Genomic DNA, 23,515 nt, shown 5'->3' with positions numbered 1-23,515 from the left:
GAGTAAAAGACCCAGTTATCACCAAGATCTTTATGAGGCCATCGGCTCTGTGCCCCACCCAGGGAGGCCCTGGCGTGTGTGAGAGCAGCCTGCAGGGAGGGCTTCCTGGGGGAAGCCAGAGGAAGGAGGGGTCCAATAAACACCACTCCCAGAGATACGGGCTGTCAGGGAGGAAGAGGCTGCCCATAGTGGGGCCAGGGGCTTCCCCGTGGAAGCTAAGAGAGGAGAGGTGGGCATTGTCCGGCTGCACACGGGGAACAGGAGGCCTGGGGCTGGAGGTCGCCTGGCAGGTCAGAGGTCAAGGTGGGGAGGACTCCCAGCCTGGGACTCTTAAACAGAGAGGGAGCTGGGGGGATGTCCCGCCAAGGCTGCGCAGGACTCTGACCTGGGGGGTTCTACCTGGAGGGGGGGGGGCAGAGGTGTTTTTGCATGAAGAACCCAGAGGAGGAAGAGGAACCAGCTATTTGTTTAAGCAAAACCCAAGCTAACATGTTGGGGGGCAAGAGGCACATGTATTTCCGCATTAGAGCAAAGGTGAACTCCCAGACTGGCCACAGACCTGCGGCGTGGCCCCCACCGCGTGGCTGCACCTCTCCCACCTCCAGCGTCCTGAGCTGCAGAGTGTGGCCAACAGCGAGCCCTTCCTGGCGGGACTCTGCAGAGACGCCGCCTGGGAAGGCCAGCATGCAACCGGCATCAGGAGCTGCTGCGAACATGGCTCCGGTGCCCAGGGAAGGGCTACACCTGCAGCCTGAGATGGTGCAGTGCCAGGGTGTGGGAAAACCATGGGCCCAGGGCAGCCCACTCCACGGGCAGGGTGCAGAACTAAGGGACCCCCGCCTCTACAGGAGCAGTAGGGGCGGCTCCCTGGGCTTTCCAACTCCCGGCATTGTCCTCTCCTGATCAGGAGCACAGCCCTGGCTGTGCCCAGACAGTTCCCTGCTGCTTTGGCCCCCAGCCCTCAACTGTCTCCCAAGTGCTGACCCCGTCGTCCTCACTGCTCTCCACCCCAACACACACACACTCCAGACCTGCTCAGTTCTAGGGGAGCACGGGCCCTTGGGACCTCAGAGTCTGTGGTCGAACTGACCCCCGACCACGGGTCCTTCCCCACTCCCCAGGGCCTGGCTCACAGGTCACTTCCGCCTCCAAGGCTTCCCTTGCTCCCCAGTCCTGATCCTCACCAAGATGTGACTTGGTATTTATTGGTGATTATTTGATTCATACCTATCCCCACTCCCCATCTGGCGGCACCTCAAGGGCAGGGCCTCACCCAGTACGGAACAGAGTACAACACAAAGGAGGTGCGTTACTGTGTAGTTGCCCAGTTAATGAAGACGGGACAAATGAATTCCTACACTCACCTATGCCCAGACCGTCTAACATCCTCTTGGCACTAGGGGGCACCTAAACAGTGCCTTCCCCAAGAACAGGCATCTTTTCCACAGCTTTCCTCACCAGGGACCCCCCAACAGTCATTTATATACCTCCTATGACGGTGAGCTCGCTCTCTCTCAGGACTGCCCATCTCATGACGCACAGCTCTTTAAAGAGCACTTTACAGCCCAGGGGTGGTGATCGGAGCCGGTGTGTTTTCTCTTAGGTCTCCTGCCTGCCCCCTCTCCCTCGCAGATGCAGAGCCGGCCCCAGGCCTTCCGCTCCTCCACCCTTGCTACAGTTCAGACACGGAGTGCCTCTTGCCCTCTTCCCTTGCCTTTGTGCACTTAGTTTCTCACTGACTCTTTGAGAGGTGGGAGCCCGGGCAGAGCTCAGAGCTCCAGATGGCTTCTGAGCAACATGTCCACTTCCTTCCCAGCCCAGGCTGCCGTGTGCCCATCTGTGTCCGCGGCAACCCAGCAGCCCCAGTCCCTCCTAGCAGCAGCCTTCATTTGCTACAGAAACTCCACTCAGGCACTGATGCTTTCTTTTTCAGGCCTCAGTGCTTCTACCCATAAAATGGGAAGAATTCCTTTGAGCAAAAGGCCGCGCCCCAGGCTTACTGATTCCGCTGCTCAGCTACGATAGAACAGCAGGAGTCTGTACAGGGCCAGCTCTGTGCACAGGTCACCTGTGCAGTCACACAGGGCCCAGTTTATTTTCATTTTATTTGAAAGGTGGAGAAAAAGAGAGAGACAGATGGAGATTTCCAGCGGCTGGTTCATTCCCCTAAATGCCCACAGCAGTCAGGGCTGGGCCAGGCTAAAGCCAGGCGCCTGGGACTCAATCCTGGTTTCCCACGAGGGTGGAAGGGACCCAAGCATCTGAGCCATTATCTGCTGCCTCCCAGTGTGCAATGAGCAGGAAGCTGGATGGGAAGCCGAGTAGCTGGGACTGGAACCCAGGCACTCCAATATGGAATGTGGGCATCCCAAGCGGTGGCTTAACACTGTGCCAATGCGCGCCGCCACAGGGCCCAATGGGGGTACTCTGAGGACCCTCACGTGTTTACTTTGTCCCGGGGTCTGCACACTGGGCCCTGACCTTGACACATCTGCCTGGTGCTGACAGAATGAATCCTGAGCACCCTATTGTGTGTGAAGATACGAGGGGGGGGGGGGGCTGCCCTCTTCTAGGTGCCACACATCACTGCAGGTTAGGTGGGGGGTGGGGGCTCAGGAACTGTGGGAGTGTAACCCCCATGGGGCTGGGCTTCAGTACAGCTCCCTCAGGCTTCCTGGCCATCACGAGTCCCTCCCCATATCCCACCACCATGCCCCATGCTCCAAGCTCACTCAGCCCTCAGCCTTCCCCCTCTCCAGCTTAGGTGGCTGGGAAATGCTTCCCAGTTATTAACAGGATGGAGAGAGGGCGGGGGGGGGTACACAGGATGCATTAAAAATACTCAGGTGAGGCGCAGCTGGTTAGGCTGCCTCCCCTCCCCACCCCAACCCCCCACGCCTGCATCCCATATGAACACTGGCTGCTCCACTTTCAGTTCACTCCCTGCTAATGCACTGGGAAAAGCAGCAGCAGATGGCCCAAGTGCTTGGCCTCCTGCGCCCACGTGGGAGACCCAGATGAGTTCCAGGCACCTGGCTTTGGCTTGGTCCAGGCCTGATCCAACCCTGGCCATTGAAGCCATTTAGGGAGTGAGCCAGTGGATGGAAAATATCTGTCTCTCTCTAGCTCTGCCTTTCAAATAAATAAAGCAATTCCTTAAAAATAAGTAACTAAAACCTGGGGTGCCCCAGCTACGATAAATGATTGCAACTCACACAAACCAAGTGCTATACAGATATTTTTGAATCCTTTGGAGTGCTTTGACTACGAGCCGTGTATTAGGTAATAACCAGGAATTTGTGTCGGTTTTGTTAGATGTGATCCTGGTATGTTATGTAAGAAAATGCCCGCTTGTTTTAGAGTTGCATGAAGTGTGTAGGGGGAAAATGATATGACATCTGGAATTTAAAAGGCTTTAGGAAAAAGTGGAGAGAAGATGAGTGATTGTGGCAATACCTTGGTAATTGGGTAAGCCGGGCTACACAGCTCATCAAGCGATCCTGCTTTTGTGCAGTCTGAAACTGCTCCATATTAATACCAATAATACAAGGCTAGGGGTGGCCAAGAGAATTTGTTCCGTTTCCCCGGAATGTCCCCAGAAGCCTCGGGCTCCGGGGATCCAGCCTGTGAGAGCTTTCGCCAGCGAGGACCAGGGACAAACTCTCAATGCTGGTAGACCCAAGCCTGCGCATATGCGCATGTTCCCGGGAAAACAGCCTCAGCTTTCAAGCCAGCCAAGGGGTCGTGACCCCGCCCCCTCCCCCCAAGGGAGGAAGGGCCACCACCTTGCAGACAGGAGCCCCGCTGGAAGTCAGGCTCACCCTGTCCCCGTCACTGCCGAGCACCGAGCACCGGGGTCAGGCCCGCTGCCGCCGCCGCGTGCCGGGATCCCCAGCCCGCCCCTCGGGGCTCCATCCTGCACCTGTACAGGGGTGGAAGACTCGGTGCAGGTAGCGGTGCGGGGACCCCCGCCCAGGCCGCGCCCCCGCCCGCTCGGGCCGGTCCACCTCCCGCTTGGGGCGGCAATTTGTCTCCTTTTGAACCCCCCCCCCCGCCCCCGACGGGTTTCCCCCTTTGATTCGCGGCCGGAGGCTTCCCCCCTGCTTTGAAATGCAAACCCGCCAGGGCTGGGGCCGCAGCGGCCCCGGAGCTATAAAAGGCCTGGGTGGGGCGGGCGCGGTGTCCGGGCTGGGAACTTCAGGTGAGCGCTTGCTCGTCATCGGGGCGGCCGGCGGCAGCGGCGGCTCCGGGGCCCAGCATGCGCGGGGGGCCCCGCGGCCACCATGTACGTGGGCTATGTGCTCGACAAGGACTCCCCGGTGTACCCCGGCCCCGCCCGGCCCGCCAGCCTCGGCCTGGGCCCCCAAGCTTACGGGCCGCCGGGCCCGCCCCCCGCAGCCCCGCAGTACCCTGACTTCACTGGCTACTCTCACGTGGAGCCGGCCCCGGCGGCCGCGACGGCCTGGGGCGCGCCCTTCCCTGCGCCCAAGGACGACTGGGCCGCCTATGGCCCCGGGCCCGCGGCCCCCGCCGCCAGCTCAGCCCAGCTGGCCTTTGGGCCCCCTCCGGACTTTAGCTCGGTGCCTGCACCCCCTGGGCCTGGCCCGGGCCTCCTGGCGCAGCCCCTGGGCGGCCCGGGCGCCCCATCGTCGCCCGGAGCACAGAGGCGGACGCCCTACGAATGGATGCGGCGCAGCGTGGCGGCCGGCGGCGGTGGCAACAGCGGTAAGGACCCCTCTGGAGCCTGGCGCCTGCGGACACCCCACCCCCAACCTCCTGGACACCGGCAGGTGCTCACGCCAGGCCCAGGCGCCCTCTGCCTGACCTCTGCCCTGGCCTTGCTCGGTTTCCCGGAGCTGCCTTCTCAACCCCTCGACCCCTCCGGCCATGAGGGGGACGTTTGGTCAGCACCCCTGGGCTGCAGCTCAGCCACCCAGAGCCTTAGGAAGCATGAGCCAGCCCTCTATCCATGATAGGCGAACTGAGACACCCCCAAACCTCGCCCCCCAGAAGTGAAGCAATGGCCCTGTGGTGGCCAGGCTAGGCAAAAACTGAAAGTAGTGCCCTGGAGCCCCCATCCCAGGGCTGTTTTAGCAACACTGGTTCTGGGGCTTCCTGGTTTCTGTGCCAGGGCTCGGCAGAGGCAGCCAAACCCACCCCCACAAGGGTCCATCCACTGCCTGGGAACATGAGCAGACCGCTTTGCTCTCTGGGGCTGGGTCTCCGCATCTGACAGCCAGGAGGCTGGGGGGCGGGAGCTGAGCCTCAGAACTGAGTAAGAGCCCTCTGTGGTTAGGTCGGGCAGGGGTCCCTACCTTAGCCCTCCAGAGCCTGGCCTGAACTCTTGACCCTGGGGGAGGGGAAGCTGGAACAGTTGGAAAGTGGGAAGGTGGCTGCAGTTAGGCCCCAGAGCCTGTGAACCTCCTGCCCCCAGGCAGGCCTCTCTGATCCACCCTCTTCAAAGGCAGGGGAGGGGGCAGGACAAAGGCCTGGCTTCAATGAGGGGAGGCCTGACCTCCTTTATGGGCCCCCCCCTTTGTCATGTAACAAGCCGGTGCCTGGGCTCGCTAGTGACTCCTGTTGGCCGGAAAGTGAACATGCCGCCCCATTGTCCAGACTGTGTCCGGCCTGTTCTGACAAAGGCCACCTGGCCTTGGGGGCGGAACCGGCCTGCCCACCCTTTGATGTCCCGCCCCTCCTCCCCCTCCCCCAGCTGGAGCAGGGCTGAGACATCCTCCTCCTCCTGTCTTTACCCCCATCTCCCTCCGGGGCAGAGGATGCTGAGAAGGGTTGATGGACAGGTTCTGGCTGGCATGGCACCCCCTGTCTCCAAGTCCCAGGAACGGAGATCCTCCAGGGATGCCTCCAGGGACCGGGCTCTGCCACTGGCTTCTGTGACCTTGATCAAACAACCAGCCTATTGATAGGTGCTGGCCCAAGGCCTTACCTGTATCAACTCATTGAACTCTCAAAATGTTGTAGCACCTGTTAGCACCCCATATTGAAGACCATCTAACCGGTGGCCGGTGGGGCTGGGACTTAAGTCCGAGCAGACTGTGCTGTGATCCTTTGCACGCAGGCTTCTGGCGGAGGGGTCATCTTTTCTGAGTCTCAGTTTTGCCATCTGTGGAATGAGAGGGAAGAAGGTTGGGAAGTGGTTTGCACCCATGTTTGCATTACAGGACTGTTTTTGAAAAATCGCATGGGTACCTAGAGAGAAATGTGGCATTATTGGGCAGACACGTTCAGGGCTTCTGGGACCTCCCAGAAACCTTGCCCAGGACCCCAGGTTCACAGCCCAGCAGTGGGTCCTGTGGGGGAAGGGCCTGGGGCCTCCTGCGGCCGTGGCCGTGGCTGTGGCCGTGGGGAAGCTGGAGGAGGAAGCTGCCTTCCCTGCTCCTCTGTTCCTCTTGCTGCTTCCTGCCGATCAGGGGCCTCTGGCAGTGGCTGGGGAGCGTTCCCCATGGACGGGGACATGGAGAGAGGCCATCACCGGATGCGGGGAAGGAGGCGGCCAGTGCTGGTCAGAGGACCTGCTGGAGCCAGGGGAGTGTCAGGTGTGTGATATCCGGTCCCTCTGGGCACCTGAGCCACTGCTCCGGCTGCCCCTGTGATGTCAAAAGTCAGGTGCAGATGGGTGACTCTGCCCAGGGCAAAGCATTTCCTGCTTTCCTTTCAGAAAGTGGAGGGAAGGGCCAGGGGAGGCTGGGGGGTCCCACAGCTCCAGAGAAGGGGCTGCCCTGGGGAGCAGCCGCGGGTATCCTGGCCTGGGCCTTCGTGAAGCCCGGAGCTGCTGTGGCATCTGTCTGTCCCCTAGCCTCTCTCCTCTTTGGCCTCAGGTTCCCTCCATGGTTTCCAGGGACCGTCCCTGTAGGTAGCGACTGAGGAAGGGCCAGGGGTGCAGCCCCACCTCGGTCTCCAGCCTGCTACCCTTCCTGGCCCGCCCCTTCACCTCTAGCCTTCTCCAGTATCCAAACGGGACAGTTAGAGACCAGGCCTGCAGATGGGGAGGCCAGAAGGCTGTCAGAAGGAGTGTTCCGGACTGAGCTCAGTGGAGGCTGAGCTGGGCTGGAGGTGGAATTAGTCCATTTGGACATTTCCTGTGGTTTTCCATCACATTGGGGACCAACCCCATACTGCTCCCTGAGGTCTACAAGGCTGCCTGGCGTCGGCGCCTGGCCCCTGGTGGCCTCCCCAACCTCACCCCAGGCCCTCGGCCCCGTGGCGGGCCCGCTCCTGCCTCTCCAGCCTTCTTTGCGTTCCTCAGACGTGCCAAGTCTAGCTTGAGTCTTGCACATGTGCCTGCTGCTCTCCTTAGAAAGCTGTTTGCCCGAGACTTTGCAGGCCCGGCTCCTCCTCACCCTCAGGGCTTAGCTTAATGGGTGCCTCCTCGGAGGGGACCTCTGCAGTTTCCCAAAGCAGACTCTCCCCAGTGCCCCTCGACACTGTCACTTCCACATGGGTTTGTGTGTTCCTGTTCTTGGGAGCTGCAGAGCCCTACCTGCTTGACCCTCTGCTGCATCCCAGGCACCCAGCTCACTGCATGGTGCTTGGCAGGTGCTCAGCACACTTTGTCAGGTGCGCAGGGCAAGTGAGACGGCTCTGAGAGGACAGGGGACAGCTCAGATTCAGTCTTGACCTTGACCCCAGTTTCAGAGGTCACTGTCTAGCCTGGCAAAACCCTGGGGATTACAGTAGCTGGGGCTGAGACTGCGGCTTTCTTCTGAGAAGTGGGTGGGGACCGTGGGCAACATAAGGGAGAGGCACTGGACACCAGCCAGGCTCGAGCCCTAAGCCAGATATTAATCAGTTGCAAATGGTTCATGCCACATGACCGAGCCCGGGATTGGAAATGACTCCGGGGGTGTTGTTGTCTGGTCTTCCCTCTTGGCATGTAGCAACACCAGTGTCTCTGTTGGGAGGCGGGTGTGTCGTCCTGTGTCGAGGGCCCAGCCCCCAGGTGCTTCGCAGGCGGGTGGCCCATTGGGGAGTTGGTTCCAGGATGGGACCATTGGGACGGCCTTCCACCTTGGCCCGTTGCCTCTTCCCTTCAGCCTCTCTGGTGCCCTAGCTGTCCTCTAACCCACTGCTGCAATTGCCTGAGTACAGCCACGCCCTCTGATCCAGAGCATTCCAAGGGGACAGGCATTCGACTTGGCTGTTAGGATGCTGGTTAACATGCTCGCATCCCACGTCAGAGTACCTGGGTTCAATACCTGGCTCCAGGTCCCAACCCCCACTTCCTGTTAGTGAACAACCAGGATACAGCAGATAATGCAACCCCCATGGGAGACCTGGATGGAGTTCCTGGCTCCTGGCTTCAGCTTGGCCCAGTCCTGACTATTGTGGGCATGTAGGGAGTGAACCAGCAAACAGGAGATCGCACTCTCTTTCTCTCTTACTCAAATAAATAAAAAGTTTAAAAAATAAGAATATACCATGGCCCCACTGGTGGAATTACCACTCCATGGCTGTAAAACACAGCCCTATTTCTGTGGCATTCAGAGCTCCCCACCTTTTTAAGATTTATTTCTTTAATTGAAAGGCAGTTACAGACAGAGAGGTAGACAGGGAGAGAGGTAGAGAGAGAAAGAGAAGAGAGGTCTTCCATCCACTGGTTTACTCCCCAAATGGCCTCAATGACCAGGGCTGGGCCAGACCAGGGCTGGGCCAGGTCCAATCAAGAGCCAGGACTTCATCTTGGTCTCCCACATGGGTGGCAGAGGCTGCTTTTCCCAGGCCATTAGCAGAGAACTAGATCAGAAATGGAGCAACACGGACCGAACCTGCACCTGTGTGGGTGCCGGCATTGCAGACCGTGGCTTTGCCTGCTGTACCCACAGCGCCACCCCCAGAGCCCTCTTGAGAGCAGGCCCCCACCCCAGTATGGAAGCCATGCTCCACTAGCTTGCTGAGATACAGAGTTACTCACTGGGCAGAGCTCAGGCCTGGACTGCGCTCCTGTGAAACGCTGTGTCTTTGGACAAGCTACCTTGCACCACTTCTTTGAGCCTGGGTTTCCTCCACTGGAACATGAAGATGTTAACAGCACTGCACCTTGAAGCAGTGACCTTGTAAAGCACACGCCTGCACCTGGCTGGCCCACAGTAGGTTCTCAGTGGCCACCTCTGCCAGTCGTTGGCAGGTGCATGCCAGCACACACCTTACACTCCTACCTGACCGGTCTGGGCCCTCCCGTCCCTCTCCTGCATCTTCACCAATTCAGATGCTGTCCATTCTCCAAGGCCACCTCTTCCAGGAAGTCCTCCTTAATTCCCTCCCCCTCCAAGCACCGTAGCAGGCTCTTGTTTAACATTTATCGCTGACAGCCTACTTTCCTTGTCTTGTGTATCCCTGCCAGCTGTCATCTGTTATCCTCCTCAAGGACCAGTCCTAGTCAGTTCCAGCCTCACCCTCCCTTGCACATAGTAGGAATTCAAAATAAAGCTAATAACTGGGGCCAGTGTTGGGACGTGGCAGGTAAAGCCACCACCTGTGACACTGGCATCCCATATGGATCCATATGCTCTCCACTTCCGATCCAGCTCCCTAACTGATGACCTATGAAAAGCAATGGAAGGTGGCCCAAGTGCTTGGGTCCCTGCCACCCATGTGGGAGACCCAGATGAAGCTTAGCCTGGCCCAGTGCTGCTCGTTGCCCCTGTCTGGAGAGTGAACCAGCAGATGGAAGACATCTTTGTGACTCAGACTTTCAAATCAATAAATAAATCTTTTTCTTAAAGCTAATCACCATGACATTGGCCGAGGCCTTCCCACGTGCCAGGCACTGTGCCAAGGGCTTGACCTGAGCGATCACAACAACCCCGAGGGCCATGAGGCTGTGTTATTAGCCTCATTCTGCAGATAAGCTTAATGAGGCTCGGCGAGGGTAGGGTGCCCTGGCAGACTCACACAGCGAGGCTGTGGCAGTGCAGCGCTCAGGCCCAGGGTCTGCCGCACTGTGTGCAGCGAACGTGCTCAGCATCCCGCCATGTGCATCCCAGCCCAGGTGCGGGAAAGGAGGCCAGCTGGGGGCTGAGTTCTAAGAGGCTGGGTGGGGGAGAGGAGGGGGAGGCACAGCAGGGGCTGGGCTGTTGAAAGCCGGTTCTCAAGGCAGAAGCTGCATTTGACACCTTGGCTCTCAGATGTAGCTGGGAGGTGGGATGACCCAGTTAGGAGGTGGCAGTGGCTTTTTTTGGTTGGGTGGTTTCCCCTCCCCTTGCTTCAGCAGATGCTGCCGCTCAGAGCTGAGGGGATATTCGCAAGGTCCCGGGCGGCCTTGTTAGCAGCAGGGGCTGGCGCGGCGCTGGGAAGGGATCTGAATGGCCGGCCTCTCAGGCTCGCACAGAGGAGCTCCTGGATCTGGAGTCAGGGCTGTCTTCATGCTAACACCGAGCCCGCCCCATGTCACACCCTCTCTCCCCCACATACAAGCCTGCACCTGCAGAGAGAAGGGCAGGTGCCCGTGAAAGCCCAGAGTGCCGCTCCAGGCTCAGCACCCTCCGCTGATTCCCCATTGCTCTTGAAATCAAATCCAAGCCGTTTGGTGGAGGCTCTGCTGGCCTCTCCTTGCTCATCTCAGATGTCTCTCAGTTACTCATCCAGGAAGCAGGCAGGGATGTTCTCTGTGGTGCCAAACACTCTCCCAGGTGCTGAACAAGGCAGACTACCGGTGCCCACCCTCAGGGAGCTGACATTTCTGGCCCTCACCATGCCCGAGGGCCTTTGCACATGCTGTTCTGGCTTCCTGGACCATCCTTGCGCATTCGTCCCGTGGAAACTCCTTCTCAACCTTCAGATCTTGGCTTAAAGATGCCCTCCCGCAGGAGACCTGCCCCACATCCTCCCTGCCCCGCATCCAAGCCCGACACTTGGTCTTCTTCCCAGCATGCTCCCCAGTTCACAACAAGTAGCGAGCCTCTGTCCTGGGAGTCATGCGAACCGGAGGGCAGTGAGCGCTCTGCATTTGTTCTGACCCAGACAGTGCCCGGCTTAAAGTTGCTGGCTGGATTTAGGGGGGCAGCTTCACAGGCAGAGCTGAGCGACCAGCTGATGGAGCAGACCTGGGGGCTTGGCTGGGGCTGGAGGTTGGTGGTGCCCCTTGCCAAGATGAGGAGGTGGCAGGTCCATCAAGTACTCCAGAGTGCCAGGCACATGGTAGGCAGAGGGTGAGCAGAGTGGCTGGGGCCTCTTGTCATGGAGCAGCCAGTTGGGGTGGGCATCTGCCTAGGGGAGAAAGGGCTGGGGTCCAGGGCCCCTCTCTGCAGGTGAGGCTCCAGGCTTCCACCTGCGCAGGGCTGGTGGAGCCCTCGCTTCCTCACCGGAGCAGGGCCCAGCAGGGCAGTGGCCAGGAGCCTCCGCCACGAAGTAACCCGGGCCCTGGAGACCACAGGACACAGAAGGGCTTGCAGTCCTAGAAGGGCTGTCCGGACCACAGGACACAGAAGGGCTTGCAGTCCTAGAAGGGCTGTCCGGACTCGGAGTGCAGGCCTTGCTTTTAGTGCCGCATAGAAAAGCTAAGGAAGATAAGCAGAGCCGGGCGGTGGGAGGTAGAAGAGCTGCTGCAGCGCTAGTCCCAGCCCCATCTGGCCGCGGTGTGCAGGTGCGAGCTGCCCACTGGGAGTGCTGTCCAGCGGGACTTCCTGCCGTGCCGGAAATGCTCCTTGTTTGTGCCGCCCCTGGGCGGGCCACCAGCCGCTGCCTCTCCGAGCACTTGGAAATGGCTAGTCAGAAACAGAAGTGTATATCGCGTTGAATTAATTTTGGTATAAACAGCCATGCATGGCTAGAGCTTGTTGCATTGGGTAGAGTGGAAAACACCCTTGCGGGGCTTCTGGCGTGGGGTCCTCCATGGCCCATTCAGAAACCTCGCCTGCCTCCGCTGGCTGCTTCGCGCCTGCTGCATTGTCATCAGCTTTGCCGTCATCCGTGTCACAGCCGGTTTTGTTGCTATCCCCTCCTTAGCTTGGTCCTCACTGGGTAGTTATGGACACATCAGCCAGGCTTGGGCGGCCTGGCTGGGTCTGCACCATCGGGGCCATCGTGCCTGCAAGTCCCTTCCTCTTTGCTGTGTCCCAGAGCCAGGTCAGAGCAGGGACCTCAAAAGTGAAGATGGCGGGGTGCGGTGAGGCACTGATGACCGAGTCCCTGCGTGGGAAGGAGAGTGATGGCGGGGAGGGGAGCTAAGGCTACTGGGCTCCATCAGGAGGCCTGGCCGGCCCCATCCCTGAGGGCAGAGCTGTGATACAGCAGCTGGCGACTGTGGTTCGGTCAGGACAAGCACCTCATCATGGCCCTGATGTGGAGCAGGTGCAGTTGGGGCTGCCCCCACAGAGGTACTGCAGGTGGGCAAATAGGTCCCCCCGGTGACCTGGTCCTCTCTCCCCACTCCCAGGCCGGCGGTTCCCCATCAGGCGACATTCCTGCCTCTCCCAAGCACCTCTCCAACATCGGCTTTAGCAAACAGCTCCGCTCTCTCGGCACCGCTCTCCCATCTGCTCTGTCCCCGGGCAGGAGAAGGCTGGCCCAGAGGAGTCACGTCCTTCAGCTAGGGAGGGAGCCATCCCGGGACTCTGTCTGTGGGCAAGCACAGGGGATGCACCGCCTGTACCCTGGCCCTTGCAAACCTCCCGAGGGTGCACAGCCACCTTGGCCGCCTGCTTTCTCGTGTCGGTGTGGATGCCACCACACGTGTTTTCTAGCACACTTTTTTGCACGCTTGGCATACTTGCAATTCCTCCTGCAGAACCCTGAACGATGCCCACCTTCTCGCCCTAAGCCCCCGTCTTTCTTCCCCATGCCACTTTCCAGGTTTTCTTGCCTCTCCTTCCAACAGCCCCCAGCTGGGTCATCCCTTCCCTCCAACAGACAGACGGGAACATTGAGGCCCAGAGCCAGGCCCAGAGCCGACCAGGTGCTGACCAAGGTCTCACAGTGAGTCAGGGCCAGGCTGGGACAAGAAATCAAAGCTTTTAGTCCCACAGCCAGACTCCCCCTGGGGGCTCTGCGTAACCTCCACCAGGCCCCAGAGAAGCCTCTGTGGGAAGGCACTGGACTCCCGGGCTAGGGGAGGGGAGCCCCTCCCATCTCTCCCACCCTCCGTCTGCCTGTGGGCTCTGTGGCTTCGCTCAGCAGGTGGCCCGACAGCCCCTCTGGGCCTGAGTCCTCATCTGGAGAAAGGGGACTTTTTTCAGTGTCATCCCGTGATCGCCCCACCGCCTCCCTGAGCCCCTTCCCACCCGAGAACCCCTGTTCCTCTCTTGGTCATCCTAGACTGGCAGCACCCACAGCCCCTTGCCCTCTCTCCAGGGTGGGTCTGGGGGACCCGGCTGGAGGAGGGGTGGAGCATGCTCCCCCTGTGGGTGTCGCCTGGGGCACTGGGCAGCAAGGGTGGGGGGTCTGGTTCTCAGGGGAGGGCTGGAATCCACATGGGACTTCAGAGTCTAGAGGGCACACGGTGCACAAGCCCAGAGAAGAGGGCCTCACTCGGGGCCACACAGGCGGTCTGAGACCGGGCCAGGGCTCGACTGTGGCTGGTGCTTCAGAACCTGCAGGGGCTTCTCAAAGGCAGCTGGGAGATGAGGATGCTGCAGATCTGGGGTGGCGCCTGGGAATGTGATTTCTAACAGCACATTTCTAACAGCGTGTGTGAGGGTGTGTGTGAGTGTATGAGTGTGTGTGAGTATGAGTATTACAAGTGTATGTGAGTATGTGTGTATTGTGTGTTACGAGTTTATGTGAGTATTGTGTGAGTGTGTAATGAGTATATGTGAGTATTATGGTGTGTGTGAGTGTGTATGAGTGTATGTGAGTATGTGTGTGAGTGTTGTGTGTGAGTATACATGTGTGTGGGTGTATGTGTATGTGAATATGCGTGAGTGTGGTATGTGTGTGTGTGTGTGTAGGTATGAATATGTGTGTTGGGGTGGGTAAGTTGCTTATGCACAGCTAGTTGGGACGGGACCAGCCAGGGAGGGGTCACAGATGGTTCAGGGCTGGATCTGTGGTCAGAATCAAAAATCAAAAAAAGAGCTGCTCATCCCAGGGCCGTGAGCCGAGCAGGAAGAGGGCAAAAGAAATGCTGACCCAGGACTGTTTGATTTTCTTGGAGCCACTCATCCCCTCCTGGAGCAGAGGCCGCACTCTGTCCTTGCCTGGCCCTGGCTGGGCGCGGAGGCCCCACCCAGCCCCGCGCCGGGCAGGCCTGCTGTCTAGACTCCTGGGCTGGGAAATCGGGCTTAGAGTCCTTTCAACAAGCTAACAGCATCAGGGAATCAGCAGACGCTGAGAGCTTGTATTCCCGCATGGGACGGGACCTGACAGAGAAGTGGTCTGCAGCATATCACTGGCCATCGCGCAGATCCCTCTGCTGGCACGCCGGCCACAACACAGATGGGTCCCTTCCCCAGGTCCTGCTGACGTGCTGGGCACACATTCCGAGCGAGCGAGCCCCGGTGCAGCTCAGGCTTGGAGACAGAGGAGCTTAGGTGGTGTTCAGAGGTCCCTGCTGTCTCCGAGGCCAGGCGGCCCTGGCCACCTCCGCTTTCTCAGCTGGGAGATAGGCACAGCAGCTGCTCGAGCCCAGGGTGGTTAAGAGACAGGCACAGTGCGCCCGGCGCCCGGACCTGCCGGCTGTCCTCCGAGTTACAGCTGTCCCCACGTTACAGGTACAGAAAGGGTGGCTCGGCTGGGTGAGGGCAATGTCCTCGAGCAGCCGGCCAGGGAGCCCCTGCACTGCACAGCCCGCAAGGTCGGCTACCCCCAACAGCTGCATGGCAGGCCACCTGGGAAGGAGCTACTCAAGGGCCACGCCCCTGAGTCCCCCTACCCCCGCCCCCAGCCAGTCTGAGTTTCTGGAGCCAAAGTCCATGCTTGGAACAATCTCCCCAGGCACTTCTGAGGCTGCGGTTCAGGCACTTGGAGCCATCAGCTCGTGGCCTCTTAGAGCTCCAGTGAGCACGCGGCCAGAGGTGGGGAGTCTTCCTGAGCGGCGTGAGCCAGGGTGGAAAGAAGTCTCTCAATGGAGTGAGAGCTCTTCCCCTGTACTCACCCCCCCCCAAAATCTGGGGGCTCCCCACTTCCCTCCTGCCCACCCCCACTGGCATCTGGCCCAGAGGGTTACTCATGAGGTGGCTGGGAGCGGCCAGCCCCTCATCAGACACCTGTTACGGGAGCCTGGACTTCCCCTGAGCCTCAGCCTCCCAGGGGCCTGTAAATCATTCATCCTGGCCCTCTCCCCACCCTGCCACTCTCACGCACCGCCCTGCCCCCTCCTCCCTGGGCTCCCGAGCCAACACAGGTGCTCTGAGGACAGGGAAGGGGAGATGGCTTGCAGCAGTCAGGAATGCTGGTCCAGAATGGTCCATTCTGGGAATGGAGCCCAGACTCCTGTCCATAAAATTAAGAATTCATATCTGCACCTGGTAACAATCCCCCTCCCCGTCACGCCCCCCCCCCCAGCAGCCCCTATCACTGGCTTCCTGCATATTCTTTCAGAAAGAACTGTAGGAGTGGTGCACACACGTGTAGGAGTATGTGTGTTTCTCCTCCACGTTTACCCAAACATGCCATCACATACCATGCATAGCATTCTATGGGCTATGTAACTTAGAAATCACTCCATATTGGTACATATGGCATTTTATAACTTGAATTTTTTTTTTTTTTTTAAATTTGAGAGAGAGAGAAAGAGCTCCCATCTAATGGGTTCACTTCCCAAATGCCCATGCTGGCTGGGCCAAAGCCAGGAGTCAGAACCTGAATCCAGGCCTCCCACGTGGGTGGCAGGGAGCCTAGTCATTGGAGCCGTCCCCACTTCCCCTCTGGCTCTGTATCTCAGGAAGCTGGAGTCAGGAGTCGGAGCCAGGCAGCAAACCCAGATACTCTGCTGTGGGACACGGACATCGTAGCCGGCATCAGCACCGCTAGGCCCAGCACCCACTCCTGTGCCTCCTTGATGACGCCTGCATTCGGGCCCTCTATGTGGGTGTGGGTGTGGGCGTGGGCGTGGGCGTGGGCGTGCCGGCTCTCATTCACCTGGTTGTGTCCTTACAGTCACATGGGTTGCTGGGAGAAACCGCTGCAGCTGGGCGGCTCTCAGCGGCCTCAGTGCTGGAAGTGACATTCTTGGTGGAGGAGTGCGTGCGTGCCAGGGGTGGCTGTGTGTCTCAGGCTGGCCCCGTGGAGGGCGTTGTACTTTCCACTCCCTGGACAGTATATGGGAGTCCTGGTTGCAAAGCCAGGGATGGTTTGTTCTTCGGCAAAGCTGTTGTCATTAGCGAATCCAGGTGCTCCCAGCAGCTCCAGCAGACAGAAGTTGACCGCAGGCCCAGAGAGGGGGCCAGCTCACCACTTCGCCATCATCAGCTCATTCCACAGCTAGGGCCCCAGCTCCTCCCACCCGGCCGGAAGCCAGGACACCCCGGGGCTTTGTGCCACCTCCAGGAGGGATGGCCCTCGGCCATCGCCCCGTCTGAGCCCGGCGTCTCCCATCTATGAAATGGCCGCAGTGGGTGCCTGCTAGTCAGCAGCACTGGGGAGTGAGGGCTGGGTGCCTTTGTAGACGCTGGGTCTGGGCACTGGGTGGGCAGCCACCCTCACCTCCAGCCCAGGGATCCCCAGTGTCTCCTTTCCCAGGACGAGCGGAAGGCTGCTCTGCTATGTAAGCTTCCATAGCTGACGCCTGTTGCCCTGAGTTAAGCGCCAGCGGGATTGGTGAGAGCTCCAGGCCAGGGGTCATGGCCTCGGGCAGCTCTGTGTCTGCCGGGGCCTCGGCGATGGGGTCTCTCCACGGAGCTCCAGCTGCAAAGACTCGGCAGGCCTCTGGTTTGGGTCTCCAGCTGCCCAGGACCGTGCTGAGCCTTGATCAGTAACATGGGAGCAGGCCAACCCGGGTCCCTTCTGGCTCCAGTCCGGCGAACTCCGTGGGGCTCGGCAGTGCCAGCATCAGGCAGAGCCGTTTTTGAGCCAGTGTTGGATTTTCCAGGCCAAGGAGGGTTCCCGTTGGGAGCCGCGACGTCAGTAGCCTCCCCTCGGCCCTTTCCTGGGCCAGGCCTGGCTGGGGGCTGAGGCTGTCCCAAGCTCCGGCTGTGCCTGTGGCTCCGCCGCTGCAGCAGGAAACCCAAGGAACAGCTACTGCCTCCCGCCCTCCTCGGAGCGTCTGGCTCACTGCAGGCCCCGGGCTGTCCTGCCAAGCTGCAGACTTCGTGGCGGGGGTGCTGGGGCCGTGACCCCGGGAGGTGACTGTCCGGCTGTGATGGGGACACTGCGGGGAGTGAATGATTGTTCTCAGACCACCCAGACCTGGTGGGACTCGGCTATGCTGTGTGCGCCTCCTAAGACAGCCATGCGCTCAGCTTCTTGCAAAAGCAGCTGGTGGGGAGCCAGGCCCCCACCCAGCCCAGCCCAGCCTTGACTGTTACTGCTCAGTCCAGACAGATCTCTGATCCCAGCCCCAAAGGGAGCCCCGACATAACCCCGGGCAGTGCTGCAGTCCAGCCCCGGTCCCCGGCCTGAGCCCCCCCATGGGAGCCCAGTCACCGCCTTGCCTCTGCTGGGCTATTGCAGGTCTCCCTGCCTCTCGCCAACCTCTTTTCCATGCAGCAGCCAGAGTAATAGGAACTCCTGCCTCAGGCCTCTCTCTGGTCCCCTCTGCTTGGACCTTGGCAATGGCTCCATCCCCACAGGGAAAACCCCAAGTCCCTCCATGTGTCCCCTGTCCTACCAGCTTCCTCACACATAGAAGCAGACCTGCTCCCACCCCAGGGCCTTTGTACTGGCTGTTCCCTCTGTTGGAAGCCCCACATATCTGCCTACCTGTGCCTCTCATCAGCTGCAGATCTTTGCTCTAATTCCCCTGCCCCTTCTGAGGCCGCTCTTTAGAATTCCCCCCTTCTGCTTTGTTTTCCTCTGGAGCGCTTATCAAGTATTTTCCATGTTTTCGCTGCTTGTGTCCATCTCCCTCCCTCCCTTAGAATCTAAGCTTTGAGGGCAGGGCTGTTTTGATTTTGTTTGCTCACTGTGGTGCCCCCAGCACTTGGCCCCCAGCAGAAGCTAAGTGAGCAGTCAAGGAGCCCAGTGGCTTCTGCTGTGCGCCCGGGCACAGGCAGGAGTGTGCGAAGCTCAGGCAGAGTGGCCCAGCTCAGGGCCAGGGCCTTCTGAGGTCCAGGCAGGTCCGGGGTGCCCACCAGCAGCTCCAGTCCTGTCTTTGAGCCCTGCCCCAGCCAGGTCCTGCGTCCTTCTGAATCCCCTCCCCCTGCTCTCCACTCAGGCACAGGAGGCAGGTGTAGTTCCCCGTGTATCAAGCGACCCTCGCCTGCCAGGTGTGCCCTGTGTGTCTGACGTTCAGCCCCGTGGGCGAGGATGCTCTAATTGGAACACCTGGGCCGTTTGCCAAAAACAGGCAGATTGCAGGGCCGGGCATTTGGCACAGTGGTTACGGCGCTGCTCGGGACACCTGAATCTCCTATCAGAGGGCCTGGGTTCAAGTCAGGGCTCTCCTTCTGATGGCCGCTTGCTGCTAACGCACACCCTGGGAGGCAGTGCTGATGGCCACAAACGTGGGAGACCAGGCTGCGGCATGGCCAAGCCCTGACTGTCGCTGGCATTTGGGGAGTGAACGAGTGGATGGGAGGTCCCTCTCAGTCCATCTCTTTCTCCCTCTCCCTTTCTCTCTCTCTCTTCAAATACAAATGAAAATAAAAAATGTTTTTAGAATGCAGAATGCACCCCAGGCTCTCTGCTTACCTGGGCACGGATGTCCCGGAGCTGTGTTCTTCAGGGCTTCCTGGATGCAGCCAGCCCACAGCTGTGGCCTGGAGCTGCGGAGCTGGCAGTCAGCGTGGGGCTCCAGGTCGGGGCGGGGGGAGGCTGGCCGGAAGCCCCCAGCTCCACTGGCAGCTTCGCTGTGCAGCACTCAGCAGGTTCCCCCGACCCCAAGCCTCAGCGCCTCCCCGAGTGGGCACAAGAGGACTGCTTGCCCCCTGGGCTGCGAGTCCGCAGGAGCCAACGAACAGGCAGGATCAGGGCTGGGTCGCAGGAGCAGAAGGCTGGTTGCGGTGGGGACACCGGGAAGGTGGGAGGAGGTAGGAGAGTGTTCTGAGTCCCGCCCAGTCCTGGTGGGACACAGGTGTGCTGCGTGCGCCTCCTGAGCGCCCCGTGCTCGGCTTCCGACAAGGCAAACTGTGTGAGCCCGGAATGACTGCCCTCCCAGGGCCGGGCTGTGAGCCCTGGCCGCTGGCCTGGGTTGCCCTTCTGCCCAGGGGCCCTTCTTGGGCCTTTGACAGACTCCTCCTCCCTCTCCTCACCTTCCCTGCTGGCCCCTTTGCTTCTCAGGTAAGACCCGGACCAAGGACAAGTACCGCGTGGTCTACACTGACCACCAGCGCCTGGAGCTGGAGAAGGAGTTCCATTACAGCCGCTACATCACCATCCGGCGGAAGTCCGAGCTGGCTGCCACTCTGGGGCTCACTGAGCGGCAGGTGTGTGGGTCTCCCCACCTCAGCCACAGGGCCAGCACAGGGAGTCTGGCCTCTAGGCAGCCAGGCAGACTGAGGACTCAGGAGAGGAAGACCAGAGAGGTCAAGGCTACAGGCCATGGTCACACAGCACCAGAGGAACTGAGCTGCTACCCACATGCCCTCCCCAACAAAACCCAGCACTGCTGCCTCCAAAGAGGGGGCTCTGATTGGCTATAGGCTACGGCAGGCTTCTGAAGTCTAGAGGAGGGAGCAGTCCCAGGAAGCAGCAGGAGGACTTCCTGGAGAGTGGCGGCCCACTCCTAGGGAGGTCAGGAGAGGGAGATGACAGAGACGGGTTCCTTGGGCCAGGGGAGGGACTAAGTTCTAGACCAGAGAATGTGTCGGGGGTCCACGGAGTCTGGGTGGCTGGACCCGGAGGAAGCCCACGAAGGCCACATCGAAAAGCTGGGTCCTGCCGTCTGTCCCCTGCCCTCACCTACCCCCGTCTCTGCTGTCCAACCCCTCAGGTGAAGATCTGGTTCCAAAACCGGCGGGCGAAGGAGCGCAAAGTGAACAAGAAGCAACAACAGCAGCAGCAGCAGCAGCCACCCCCACAGCCGCCGCCGCCGCCGCCCCCCCTCGATGGCACTGCCAGCCCGGCTGGGCCGCCCCTGGGGGGCCTGTGCCCCAGCGGCGCTGGCCTCCTGGGCGCCTCCTCCCCCATGCCCGTCAAGGAGGAGTTCCTGCCCTAGCGCCCTGTGCGGCCCCACGGGCTGGGGCACCTGGGGACTCAGGCACTAGGACTGTGGCTCCTGGGGGGCCCAAGAGGCCCAGGGTGAGTCCCAGCCCTGCCACCTGTGTATAGCGAGCCTGCTGGGCAAGGGCCTCTTCCAGTTCCTGCGGCCCGGGCCCCTGGGGGAGCAGGGAGTCCGGTGGGGAGGCTCTGCCTCCCAGGGACATCTCAAGGCCCAGGCTGCTACCTGAGGCCCCGCCTCCTCTGTGGGTTACTGGGGGTGGAGTGGGAGACTGGGGAGGGCCCCCCCCCCCCCGAGAAAGCGGATGGAGTGGAGAGACGATGGGGTGCTTGCAGACAGGACCTGCGGGCGAGAACGGGGCTCTTGTAGCCTCACCTCCGCCTGCCCCATCTGACCAGGCTCGGCCCTCCCCAGCCTGGAGGCTGAGCCCAAGGCCCTGGGACCGGACTGAGCACCCCTCGGGCTGCAGAGCCACTTCCTCTGCGAGGGAGGCTGCTGGGGACCGCTGGGTTCCTCCCCCAGCCCCAGGGAGCCCCGAAGGCTCCCTGGGACTGGGCGGAGCCCTCGGCTGGATGGGTGTTGTGTGGCGAGCGGAACCATGAGGATGGAGCTTCAATAATAAATTTGCCTTCCGTTTTTAAACACGTCTAAAAGTCGTTCTTCCTTGCAGCAAAGCAAACTGTCAGTGGCACGTGCCCCATCCCTGCGTCAAGGTCACCTTGGATGCCTTTGAGAGGTCATCACGGGCCAGGTCGAGGTGGGTCTACCAGATGCCATCCAAGCCAGGTCCATTTAGTCGGCAGACCCAGCCTGTCAGCACTTGGCGTGTCTGAGCTACGTCTTCCAACACACGACAGTCATGGGTGCCTGCCTGTGCCAGGCATAGCTGGGCCTGGGAAGCACACGGTCCCTGCCCCACCCGCGCTGCCCAGCCCAGCGGGAAGACGGCTCTGTGCTCAGATGACTGACGGGGTAGAGCAGGACGCAGGCCCGCCAGGCAGGGAGAGCTGAGCAGTCTCCTAGCCAATCGTGGAAAGTCTGGAAGGCTTCCTGCAGGAGGTGCTATTTGGACTGACACCTCAAGGACTGGGGAGTGCTCAGCTGGCCAAGAAGGGAAGGATGGTCAAGAGGGATGTGAGTGCGAACTGAAAGTGCAACTTGGAAAACTCGGAGGAGCCGCTCCACTCCGCTCCCTTGCAGAGATGAGCGGACTCTGCTATCCGGGGCTTCTTCCTCCACAGAGGGCTCTGGTGCCAGCTACCTGTTCCTCTGCTTACTGTTCTGGGAGGTGGCCAGGCCATAAAGTGCGTGTGCCGCCTGCCTGCGCCACCCTTTGCTCGGGGGATGCATGATGGCACGGGGCACAGGGGATCCGTCCCAGCACAAGCCCCTGCAGAGAGCAGGCACTTCCCTCTCAGCAGTAGACACCTGAGGCCCAGGAGCTGAGCATCCCAGAGGGAAGGGCCAGGCTTCTGAGAGCAGGGGGAGACGGCCGGGGTGGCAGGCAGCCAGTGCATCGTTTTAGGATCTTCTGAAGCATTTGCTGCGTGACCCTGGACTATCTGCTCATCTCTGGACCACAGGTTTGGGAAATCCTGCAGTCTACTCTGGGGAGTCCCAAGGGTATAGTAGCACATCAGAGGCTCTGACAAGGCCCCTGGGGTTTTCTTTAATCCAGCATTCCCCATTTTCTAAGACCTAGGAAGCCCTTCCTGACCCCCAGCATCCCACTGCACTCCACACGCCACGCCCTCTCTGCAACTTAGTGTGTTGTCAGATGACCTGGGTTCCCGTGTGACTACATCTGGGCTGTGGGACTCAGACAAGGTACTGAGCTCCTCTGAGCCTCAGCCACCTCTGCTGGTTAAAGGAAAGAAAATCCTGTAGCCGATCTGAGCGCCCAGTGCTAGCCACCTGCTGCCCGGGCTGTCGTATCCTCGCATGAGATGCTGCCAGGCCTAACTGATGCTCTAACCACTCCCGCCCCGCCCCCGATGCTGAGGACAGATGGGGGCCTGTCCCCAGCCTCAGGACAGGCTGGGCAGGCTGCTGTGGTTCCACGTGCAAGGTCAGAGGCTGCCTGGGCCCACAGGTAGGCTGGTGACCATTGTCAATGGGTGCGGGAGCGCCACGGGCAAGGACTCACCGAGATAACTCGTATGCTCCCCTGTGCCTCGTGGGTTGCCTGTCACCCATGGGATTCTGCCAGAGTTCGGGGAGTTGTGATGGCTCAGGAAAGGCTCCTACCAGACCCTGCAGCCATGCCAGGGCCAAGAGCAATGGCCAGGGTCCCTCTGCATAGAGTGACTATGTTCTGCTGGATGGCAGGCCCTGTGCTGGTATTGGAGACTTGAGACTCATAAAACAATCTGATCTGGCCTGGTCTGGGCCCCTGAGGCCCACAGACCAGTTATGGCCTCTGGCCAACCATTAGCACTCCGCTTGCACAACTGTGGGGTTCGTGGCTCCTGACCCCATTGAGAGAACCTTTGTGAGTGGAGCAGCCAGGCCTGTCACAGGCGTGGGCTGTGCAGAGTGCAAGGGCTCGGGGCTGGGGGTGGAGTGCTCGGGGCAGGGAGGCCTCCAGCAGCAGGGGGTGAGTGAGACAGAGGCAGCAGCAACAGGGGACTGTGGGGTTGGTGCCCGCAGCACGGCAGCCCAGCACAGGGCCCTCCCAGCCCAGCGGGGCGCCCCGGACCCTCTTTCTCTGAATCGCACCAGATGGACCAGCCGTCTGCAACCCCGCTTTTCACGGCCGCCACTCCTCGGTGTAACCAAACATGTGCTCAGCAGTGACAAAACCTGAGCGTTCAAGCAAATTAAAAATGTTTATTTATATGCGTTTAAAAATATCTCCCTATATAATAAAAGGAAGTGCATTTCCATCTAACACTTTCCTTGAATCAGCACACATCTCCATGTCACTTCTGGTTGATGTGAAACAGAGAGAGAGTGAGTGAGAATGAGAGAGAGAGGCAGAGCACAAGCCAGCTGAAGGAAGGGCAAGGGGAGATTAGTGTCCCCCCTTTGGACTCCTAAGTAGCTGTCTTGCTGAGTGGCACCCAAAGCTCCTCTGGACTAGGGGAGAAGGGACGCAGGTGGAAAACAGTGTCAAGCATGCTTGGCCACAGAACTCCGAGCCAGCTGTGTGACCACGAGGCTGCGGCTGCAGCGGGCAGACTAGCCGCTGAGGGCAACATCTTCCAGAAAATCTGGGTTTTCCCAGGCAGAGCTGTGGCGGCGAGGAGAGAGGTGACCTGGGTGACACACACTGGGTGGGGTTTCTCAGCTGCGACTTGGCCG

General features: G+C 60.2%; 1 protein-coding gene across 1 annotated transcript; it reads left to right on the top strand.

Moving 5' to 3' along the window:
- Positions 1-4,283: 4,283 nt before the first annotated feature.
- On the top strand, positions 4,284-20,209 carry CDX1 (caudal type homeobox 1). Its single transcript, XM_062188854.1, has 3 exons — positions 4,284-4,725; positions 19,333-19,478; positions 19,985-20,209. Exons 1-3 carry the CDS (start codon positions 4,284-4,286, stop codon positions 20,207-20,209), a joined length of 813 nt encoding a protein of 270 aa, XP_062044838.1.
- Positions 20,210-23,515: the final 3,306 nt, after the last annotated feature.

Source organism: Lepus europaeus, chromosome 4, assembly GCF_033115175.1.
Source record: "Lepus europaeus isolate LE1 chromosome 4, mLepTim1.pri, whole genome shotgun sequence".
In the NCBI taxonomy this organism is placed as follows: Eukaryota; Metazoa; Chordata; class Mammalia; order Lagomorpha; family Leporidae; genus Lepus; species Lepus europaeus.
Note: the sequence above shows the minus strand (reverse complement) of the source record. Positions and strands in the feature narration are given on the sequence as shown.